At 35.1% G+C, this 11,275-nt stretch overlaps 1 protein-coding gene across 1 annotated transcript in view; it reads left to right on the top strand.

Annotated features, from left to right (window-relative positions):
* The window catches only part of LOC110028128 (outer envelope protein 80, chloroplastic), a 113,464-nt gene that overhangs the window by 76,817 nt on the left and 25,372 nt on the right, over positions 1 to 11,275 (top strand). Inside the window, exon 14 of the mRNA XM_020729860.1 lies at positions 8,594 to 8,741. Coding sequence (XP_020585519.1) covers positions 8,594 to 8,741 — 148 coding nt within the window. The remainder of the gene's footprint in view (positions 1 to 8,593; positions 8,742 to 11,275) is intronic.

Below are 11,275 nucleotides of genomic sequence, written 5' to 3'. Positions count from 1 at the left end.
GCGGGAGAGCTGCTTCGGTCGCAGGCGGGAGAGCAGCTTCTTCGATCGAGCAGAGGAGCAGGAGCTTCAGCTAGAGCTGCCGCAGAGGAGGAACGGGCGAGCGACTTCGATTCGCAGAGCGGGTGAGGCGAGCGAGGCGAGCGAGGCGAATCAAGCAGCGGGCGAGGAAGAAGAGGCGAGCCGGGAGCTTCGAACAACTTCGTGCAAAGGAGAGGCGAGTGAGGTTTCTGTCGAGCGGGGGGAGTCTTCAATCGAGTGCAAGCAGGGAGGCGAGGGTCTCTGTCGACCGATATCGAGCAGAAGCAGGAGCAGGCGTTCGGGAATGGCAGAGGAAGACCGCGAAGGAAGAAGCGATTCCTTCTTAGAATGTGGGGCCGGCCCAATAGCCGTTACCGTGGAAGCAATTGGCGGGGAAGTTAATAATTTCCAAATGCAGGGAAGGATTAAATGGGAGGTTATTATTACCTGAATTAATTTTAATTAAGATAAAAATTTAAATAATTCATTTGAATTTTAAAATTTAAATTTCAAATTCAGGTAAGCTGGTGCCTAGCCCGTGTTTAGCCCGAGTCCATCTTGAATCAAACCCGAGTCAAACCTGGGCTAAGCCCGGACCCGCGCACCGCCAAAAAGGTGCATCGATTTTCGTGCTAGTCGCTCGCGTGTGTAACCCTAGCAATATGGGTGTCCTTTCTGGCTAAAGTTGATGTTCCGGACGCTTCGGCGCGGTCCGCAAAATCGTGTGTAGTGCAGTGATTGCGTGAAAAGCGGCGTTCGCGAGTAATCGAGTCACAAAGGGTTCACCTAAGGCTGTTGATCCTATAGGAACTCAATTTCGGGCCCTCTACATGTTGGTCCTTAGCCCTTGCAACTAAAAGTTGAGTGCTTGGAACCACTCGTGCGAGTTCTTCACAAAAATGAGTCAAGAAGTGGCTTGAAGTTCTACTGGAGATGGGCTCCATCGCTAGTCCGCTAGGATGGTCAATAAGAACTCCTAAAGCTAGATCCTAGGTTCTAAGAGTAGGAGACTAAGACCTCACTAAAAATGAGGTCAACACCTCCCAACAAAAGCCACTCCCAAAGCACCTTTTAGGCGCCCTAGAATGGTATCATCTGTTGTCAGAGCCTAACAAAACCCTAAAGTTTTTAGAGATGTCTTTTCTGGCCCAAATAAAAAAATATTGAAAAAATTCTCACACTATCCTATTCATATTGCAATTCCAAGCCCTAGGCCCAATATTTTCAAATCTAACCATGCTATCTCCACTAAAATTTCACCTAAACATCTGCACCAAAACTTAAACCCTCGATCAAACCTTGATTGCTATCTTACCTATGCTGAAAACTTGATTGGGAGGAAAGGATGTCATGTTGCCAAGGACAGACCCTCAACGAGGTGTCTGAGAATTTGCTACAGAGTATATGTAGCTAGAAATTGTCCAAATATAATAGAGGCTTACCGTCTTCGGGAGGAGACAATCTAGTGAGATCACTTTTAGAAACAAAAGTGACTTGCCAGAGAGGAAGAAGTGAATCTCTTCACCATGTAGTTTGTAGTGATGAATCAATACCCCAAAGTTAAGATTTTTTTTTTGGAGTGAAGATTGATTTGTCAAATTTTGTTGGTCTCATGAATCCATACGAAATTATCGAGTGACTCTAGACAATGGAACGAGTCTTTGAATATTAGGATATTCCATCAGACAAAATGGTGAAGCTTGTCACAATTAAGTTAAAAAAGTGTACATTGCTATGGTGGAAAAATTTTAAACAGCTATGCCATCAGTAGAGTAGAAGCAAAATCACATTCTAATCTAAGATGAAATGGGCGATACAGCGGAAGTAACTCCCAACACATTATAGAAAAGACGTGTCTCTAAGGCTTCACCAATCACGACAACAAGATTTCTTAATTGAGAAGTATATAACTAAGTTTGAGCAGGTTTTATTGAAGTGTGAGCTAGTGGAGTCCGTGATGAAGACCATAGCTTGATATCTAGGGGGTTTGAGGATGTACATTAGCAACATGGTCCATTTACAATTTTGTTGGATATTACAGAATGTTCAAACCTTAGCTCTGAAGGTGGAGAGACAATACAATTTTGTCATGTCCACACCACCTTTTGAACAAGATCTAGCCATAGGATTAGAAAGCAAAAATAAATCCAATAGAGCAACCAAGCCAAACCTGCTAGAGGAGAAATTTATATTGGATGGAGAGAAAGTAGAGACCGTCAGCACTCCTAAATTTATCCCAACGAAGAAGTGTTTCAAGTAACATGATTTTGGGCATGTTGTGTTTGGTTTCCCAAATAAATGGATGATATTTTTTACTGAGTAGGGTCCTCGGGAGGAGGCAGATGGTGAAGACCTAGAGGAGATAATGGACAGGAGTATCACCTACACACGGATGATGGAAAAATGCTTGTAATTGAACGGGTGTTTGAGACTGAGCTCACATGAGGGAAACTTTAGCTCCATTTAACATATTTTGGTAGAAGGAAAAGTGTGCAATCTCATTATAGATAAAGACAGTTATAAAAAACGTGACATATACACATGTAGTAGATAAATTGAGCCTCACTACTCAAATGTATTCTTAGTAATGTACTTTGACTTGGTTGAACAAAGTGAGTAAGATCAGTGTTGATTGGAGGTGCCTCGTAGAATTTTCTATGGGAGGCAAACAAGATTAGGTTTGGTGTGATGTCATGCCAATGGATATGTGTTACATTCTTTAGGCCGAACATGGCTGTATGATGGGGGTGGGCTTCCTGATGGCTATAAATACATCTCATTTATCAAAGTTTGAAAGCATATTATACTTCTGTTGTTGAAAGCGTTTGTCAAGATAGGTTCTCTGACAAAGACATGAACTTTAGTGGCATGTGCTGCATTTTTATAGGTTATGGGGTGAAACTAGCTTTGGTAATACTCTAAGATAGTGCTATGGAAGAGATGATATCTGAGAAAGTATGACCCTCACTATTACTATTTCAGGATTATTTGACCTTCAATTTACCCCCTAGGTTGCTACTATTGAGAGCAATCTAGCATGTCATTACTTCAAATAGTAATGTGAAGTTTTCTAGTAATATCTAGAAGGCTTTATGAAGTAAGCTGGGAGCTAAATTTCAGTTAAGTTCAGCGGTGCACCCATTACAGATGGTCAGATAGATTGATGAATTATTATTTTGGAAATTTTTGCAGCTTTTTTCTGGAAAATAATATAGTGTGATTCGGGTGTTTCTAGAAAAGAAGAAACCTCTCCTACCTAGGGAGAATGATGCGGGGTAAATGTTACCCCGTTCGCGATATTGTGAAATCCTGTAGTACATGGGGTTGTGGGAATTTCGAGATCGTGTGAGCCAACTTTGAAGCTTCTATTTCTATTTATTTTATTTTCTTTCCTTTACTTTCTACTAGTTTTCTTTTGTTTCTTTCCTTTCTAGTTATTTTATATATTCATATTTTTTTAAATATGATATTTCCTATTAGGAGAATTTTATATGTGCGTTGGACTGTCCAAATTTTATTTTATTTTGTTTGAGTTTATGTATTTGAAAAAATGTTCTTTGATTTCTGCTTTTCGGAGTGCTGTAAATTATTCCTTAAGCATGTGGTGTGTCTATAGCTTGCCTATGAAAAGATGGTGGATCCACCTTGTTGTGGGTATCCCGCCGTTTGCCGTTCTTCGTTCTTCGTTCTACTTGTTGTTTTCATCCAGATAGCCATCAAACATGCTTCCAGATGCCGGTCATAATAGAAAATTGCCATTTTTTTGCTTCAGGTTCGCTGTTTAGTCACCCGTACCTTGGCAATTCATCATTGGACTGCTATTTTTAGTTCAAATAGTTGTTGCATTCCCTTCATTTGCTGTCCAACTACAAATTTTACTTCCTACACCCTTCCCAACGTCGGCGACAACTTCTTTTATCACTTCCTTGCTATTACACAACCAACATCCTAGAAAACTCGTTCCCAAAGCACTTCTAGGCGCCCTAGAATGGTATCAATATGATAATACATTCAACTTATAGGCATAATTTTCTATGCAAAAAAATGGTGTGGATATGGCCTTTAATGCAATAAATGCTTATATGAATTAAATTGATATTCAAACAAATATTCATGAAATTATCACACAAAACTTGGATGATGATTGTGTTGGCGTAAATTTGCATCAAATGTCTATCTTTAACACCGAGCTTTCAATTTGCAATTGCAAATAACATATAAAATAACTACTCTTATGATGGTCATGTAAATGAAAGATTCTAATCAGAGAGTATTTTGTCATAAAATAACCCACAAGTCCTATGCAAATCACTTTGGGATCGAATCCATATGCAATAATTTATATGTACAAAAATATCAAGAATATTATGAAATTTAAATCATTTATGTGAAATTCACTTCTTAGAGCTAAGAACAAAATTCATTCACCTTCTATAATAACCTATTGAATGTGATAAATTTATGATTTAGGCTCACAGATAGTCAATGGTATATCAAATGTATCTTTGTCAGTTCTCTCAAAAGATCTCACATTAGCATGGACATGGCTTATATTCTCTTAATCTGTTATTTTACTCCTAAATTACACTAAAAAAAGAATTGATTCTTACTAAGTTTTTTTGATTTGGTGGGTCACTACAAAATAGTGCCATTATAATATGATCATGGTCAACTCTTGGTTGTTTCTTAATAGCTTGGCCTCATTGATTTGTGAATTGTATGATGCAGTTGATAGGGAACAAAGCTCCTTTTTAGGTGAGGTTTATTTTGAAATTATTTCTTTAGAGAAACATTTATCCCTGATCTATAAAGTCCTCATAAGCGACATAATTTTAACTCCCGACAAGGATTATTCGGTCAGTTTGGGCTAGTACTCTGTTGATTAAATAGATCTGGATCAATTGCAATTCAGAATTATAGAATCCTAGGTCTCGAACTAGTTTTTTATCATTCTACCATCATTTATTATAAGCAAAATGCAATAATATTTTACATTCTAAAATCAAACTACTACTAATACATGCTTAATACTCAGCACTTAATGGTTAGATTTTATAAAAAATTGTCTTGTTATCAAGGGGTAGTTGACCATAGTTGTTATTGTTTATGGATGACCTGGAATTTGATCATAAAATTGATTTAAAAGGAGGATAAAATCTCTAGTAGTATCTTTTCTATAAAAGAATGACTTCTAAAAATTTGAAAATTCTCCTAGGAGAATCGAGCACAAATTTTTGAAGTTCACATATTTCTCATGTTGTTGCTAAGGATGATTTCTTTTTTCCTTATTAGCTAATCAAATATTCTATTGTAGCAACTAAAAAATCTTTCTCAAAATAAATCTTTCATGAGCTTTATCTCGTTTGATTATAATTTAAATTCATGCACTCATCATCAGAACTTCCTCATTTGTATCATTATTATATTGTTATATCCTTACAGCGTGGTGTGGTGTGATGGGGTGAGGTGAAATATCAAATATTAAGTGTTCTTTCCAATTTTTTAATTATCTACAATGGACCTTCAAAATACTACTTTCATTGTGAAGCTAGAGCAAAGTGTCATTATCTACCTGGTTAATGTTGTAATCGTTACTAGAGAAGTTGAAGCTAATATCCAATTTAATTAACCAAGAAATTCCCGCTGTTATCGTGATGTTTGCTTCTATCCTTGTTTAAGGAATACTTATTCGAGGCCATGCTAGGAAGCCTAATGTTTCTAAACTATTTGAAGGACATGCAGCCAAAGCTTGTAAATGAAATGAAGCCTACCAAAGCATCCACTAATGTGGAAGTCCCTCATAAAAGAATCTACATATTTGAAATACTGACTTAGCTTAAAGCTTTAACAGTGGTGAGGATTAATATTGGGTAGAAGATTTTATTAGTGCTTGTCAACACTACCACCTCGTCGATCGAGCCATTAGCGCAACATGTCTTGTTGTCGAAGCATTTTCAAATATAGAAAATCTACCTTGAAGACAAAAAAGAAGGCATGACCCTAAATTTAGAGCTCAGTAATTATCGCTCGACCAACTTGTTTCTCAGCTAGGCTTGGAACTAGAAGCGTCTATTCATACCTTGAATAATTTTGAGAATCTTAAATAGATAAAAAAGGAATAACTTTTGTAGTAATAGAAAGTAATATTTGTGGGCCTAACAGCATTTGATCCCTGCCACTAAAAGAAAGTTACCTAAAACCATCATTGCTAGTGTTCACAAAAGTTCGATGTTTGTAAAGGAAAAGTTTCGTATTGAAGGAAATATACGGAAAGACTATTGCGATCGGGGGTCAATGAAGAACTATATTTTAGGTTGATATTTGTTGCGGTGACAACACTAATCCAAGCAAGCTTATTAAGATTAACATTAGGATGACACTTTGACCTAAGTAGAAGAATTTACCATTGAAATGTCCTGGAAAAAAAAGAAAAAAAAAAGGTGGAGGTTGAAGCATCTTGAGGAAGAAGATACCGAAATAGGAAGATGCTTGGTATTTGGTACTACTAGAAATCCGCTACTAACATGATTTGTCAATAATGAGTTCCAAAGAAAAATACCTATTTTAATGAACCTTGTGATGATCTACCCTTCGGAGAATCTTCCAATAGACTATGTCACCAATGAGCTTCACACTTTTGAGAGGAGGCGGCCAATTTTGACTTTAATCTCCCAATTGACTAAATGTTTGCTCTACACATTGAATCGGAGATTCAGTGGAGATGACACTTAGTAATATGGATATAATAGGAAGAAAAGGAGGAAGAAGTCATTGAAATTAAATTTGTATACATGTAGAACTTATTAGTGAATAGTTGAGTATGTGCTTCTACCGACAGAGGAAGAGCGTTCAAATTTTTTATCAACAGATGAGCAAGAAGCGAGACAGAGAGGTGAAGAAAAACTAACATTTGTGCTGAACCAAGCATAGGACTTTTAGCTTTTTTTGTAATAATGATAAATCTCATTGTTTTTCAAATTTTAGAACTTCTTAAATCACATTTATTTTCCTTGGTAGACATCTGTACCTCACCCCATCATGTCTCATTATGAATGTATGACATATTTCTAGTATCTTAAAATTTTGCAACAATTTTGTTAATTACATCAGCAATCTATCCCAATTCAGGTTTAGTTTAATTAGAAGAATTTCTATTTGCCTCCTGACAACCAAATATTGAAAGATCAACGATTTTTCACTTTTCAATTTCTACCATTTTAACATAGGGTGATATTTTCTCTTAATTATTTTTTTTAGATATTTAAGATCTAAATTCATTAATATTACTTAATCTCATGTTGTCAAACTTCCTCGAGGAATCATCTTATTGTTTTCTCTAAAAGATTTTTTTTTTCTCCTTCAAAGAAAGACCTATTCTTTATCTGATGACTACTTTCATAAGTAACCAAGATTCCTTGTTTCTTAAAGTTTGAGTTTACCATTGCTATTTCTATTTCCCATCCTATCAAAATTTATATGTCCATTTAAATCCCCTCCAATAACTATCTTTTTTGTTGTAGATTTATGTTCTTAAAGCTTTCGTCTAATCCAATTTGAGGAACCTAAATGATGATCAAATTTATAATTTTCTCACTGATAACTATTTCAGCTACAAACAACCTATCTCTAACCCGATTGACTTAAGAAATTTATAGTTTAAATTCTTTGTCTTTTAATGGCCCAATTTATAGTTTAATTCTAGTCTTAATAGTTTAGTAGTTTAATTTATAGTTTAATTTATAGAAATTTATAGGTTTCTATAAATAAATAATATTTATTCTTCATCGTATCATAGAGTCCACCAATTTTGTATTCTTCTTTAATTTTCCAAAATTTAAGGTGGAAATATGATATTAGACTTTCACCTAGTCAAATTTCGCTTATTAATTTTGTTAATTTATGGTTTGTCTCAGCTCAGTCTGGTTTAATTTTCACCACGATTAGTTTCCTATTTAAAGTATACTTGGCTATATGTTTAGATTTATAGAAAATATTTCTACAATAAAGTGTTTTCTCTTTATTTAACTTCATTAAATGAACGGTTTTTTGTTTCATATTTACCTATGTATAACCATCCATACTTATGTGCATCCCACGGGACTTTTTTGTGCTTTATTAGAGCATATCCTAATAAATCTCTCTTTTATTTATGAACATTAAGGAGGAGAGCGCAGAGTAACAAGCTTAAATTGATCTGTAATTTTAAGTTATGGTGTGAAACGGAGTATGCTGCTGATCATAACTATTTAGTCTTGCTAGCAACTAGACAAAATAAATTTTAGAGATTACTGCTGCCTCACATGATTTATGTAATTTTTATTTACTTTTGTGAAGGAAATATTGTGTTTGGATTTATTGATCATATATTGCAGTAATATTTGATATCAGTTTTTTATGCCAATTCTTAACTTATTTTCATATTTGGTTAATAGTCAAAATTGAATTTTGGTTTAGTTTATTACTAATTTCCTATTATTTTATCATGACCATCTTTGGATAACCACATGAACATTACTGCTTGTGGAACTCTTTTATGCTAGTTGGAAATTTTCTTTAAATAATGACTACGTTTCAGCTTATCTGGCGGCCATGTGGTGGGAAATTTCTCTCCTCATGAAGCATTTGCAATAGGCGGAACCAACAGTGTAAGGGGATACGAAGAAGGTGCCTTGGGTTCTGGACGATCATATGCTGTTGGGAGTGCAGAGATGTCTTCCCGCTTGGTAGGTGTTTTTGATGTTTTCTATTTCTGTATATTTTTTTATTATCTGTAGATTTTAAGAAAGATGCAAACTGAAGATTTTGTTTGTAAACACCACCTCCGTTCATGATTATAGTAGTTCTCATTGATATTATAAATATTTAAAATCTCCTAATGGAAAATATATTGTCAAATTAGTTTCATTCTGGGAAGATATTTTATGCACGGGTAATCCACAGGATGGCCATTTGTATGGATTCTGTTTGATTGGTAACTTTTTTTTTCCTTTTTTGTGATGGTCAGATTAGGTTTGCTTAAAAAAGAATAGAAAAGATACACGGGTCTTCTTTTTTAGATTGTTTGGCTACATGAGATCAAGACTACCTATTTCGGTCCAATTATCTTATGTTCCGTGCGTAATTGGAAAGCTTGTTGAATTTCTTTTCTACAAACCCTTTCTTTTTATATACTATCCTGCACTCAACAAACTGAGCTTCTACCATAAAGCTCGCTAGAGCATTCCATTGAGATTGAAGGTTTTAAAAGCAACATAAATAGGCTATAAGCTGCGGACCTCACTATAACTGAAAGTTTCCTCTCTAACAGGTGAGCTTGACAAAATGTTATGACTTTTTCCAAATTTGTTGAATTCCCAAGTGGGTTGTTTGGTGTCTGCCCTTTTTTTGGTTAGCCCTCTCTCTCTTTATCTCTCGCTCCCTCTCCCTCCAAACACATGCAGCAAGCTTGATTCCTCTTTCTTAGGTTGTGTCACTGGATGTGGAAATGCAAATTTCATGTCATCTCTTGTAGCACGAACAGTTTAGGATGATTGCGATGCATGTTAAACACTTGGATATCCTTGAACATCATGTTGACTTTGTTTTTGGTGTGGAATCAGAAGAAAATGTTATAAATTCATGTAAGCCCCAAAATTATGTGAAAACAACGGTAACTCAAAAGGGCAAACTTGCCTTTTGGAATTTGAATTTTCAACTCAAAAGAAATCAACAAACTTAGAAGTTGGTTAACTTTCTAGAAATTTTTTTTGAGCTTTGCTCTTTTTATTCTAATTCTTGTGTTTTTAATTCCTTAAAATTTGAATCTTAGATTCAGGAGTTACCAACCATATGACAAATCTTTCCATCTTTTTTTCAAATATATGGATGCTGTCCCAGTAATGCAAAAAAATTAACGTAGCTAATGCTTTCCTATTGATTTTGGCATGTCAAAAGGGTATTTATATTTCTCTTATATTTTCCTTTAATAATGTTCTGCATGTCCCTCATATTGCAGTAAATCTTCTGTCAATCTATAAAATCATTAAATAACAACTACAACTTAATTTTTTTCACAAATTATTGTGTATTTTTGGATCTCACTGTGAAGAAAATGATTAACCAAGGCAAAGAAGAGGATGGACTCTCATTTTTTATGACAAAAATCACTTTTCATGTTCTTGATCACTATTCTCAACAGTAAAATAATTTCGAAACACTCCAATGTGTCTTTGTAGGAAATTTCTCCGCTAAAAGGGTATGCCTTATCATGTAACCACCGAAAGATTCTTCGCTTTAAAAGATATCTTCTTTGATGAAAAATGAAGTTTCTTCAATCAAACCTATATTTTAGAGGGATAATAATTAACAAGAAAAAACCATTCTGAAACCACACTCTTCCAGCTTGACACTCAAATCACACAAACTTTAATTGTTCTACCCTTTTAGGTATATACGAGGAATAAGCTCAACCAAAATCTCCAACAAGCTCAGGTCTGAAAATCATCATTAGGTAACAAAAACGAACTAATCAGCACACATTCACTACTATGTCTCATATCTCGATGCATGTCTTCAAAAAATTTCTTCTTCACATAAAGCCTTAGAAACATCAGCTCTAACTTTATTAAAATACCTCAAAAAATTTTGAGGTACTAGAAAAATTGAATTGGAATGATGCCATGATAGGATAGAAGAATGCCTTGAAAAAATCATATTTGGAATATTGTTGAGTTTCCAAAAGATAAAATGTTGTAGGATACAAATGATTTTTTTTCATTAAAATAAAGCACGGATGGAAGCATAGAGTGATACAAAGTAAGATTGGTTGTAAAAAGATATACGTCATCTTATGAAATTGATTATTAAGACATATTTTGTCTTTGTTGCAAAAATAAATAAAATTTGCATTTTAAATTTTCTTGCCTTTAAGTTTGGATGGCTCATGCAGAATTTGATATAAATATTGCATTGTTATCCATTAAGATTTGGTAGCTTTCAAAAAGGTTATAAGTTGATCAAAGATCTGAAAATTGTATTAAACTATCATGATAAGCGACAGAAAGTGTTCAAGATGTGCACTAAGGACATGAAGTTATTTGCAAAGTATTAAAGGCTATAATTTGTAATAAGACAAGCGACACGGGGGTTTTTTTTGCCAAAGCTGAGCCGGTTTGGCTCAAATCGGTTCAGTTGAGAGAAGGGGCTGAACCGACCCCCTCATTCCTTTTTTCATTAGGCGGGAAACTCCCAACCCCCCCCCCCCCCCCCATGCTCCCAC

This window comes from Phalaenopsis equestris, unplaced genomic scaffold (genome assembly GCF_001263595.1).
Source record: "Phalaenopsis equestris unplaced genomic scaffold, ASM126359v1 Scaffold000490, whole genome shotgun sequence".
Taxonomy (NCBI): Eukaryota; Viridiplantae; Streptophyta; class Magnoliopsida; order Asparagales; family Orchidaceae; genus Phalaenopsis; species Phalaenopsis equestris.
The sequence above is the reverse complement of the archived record's forward strand: the minus strand, read 5'-3'. Positions and strand labels throughout refer to the sequence as shown.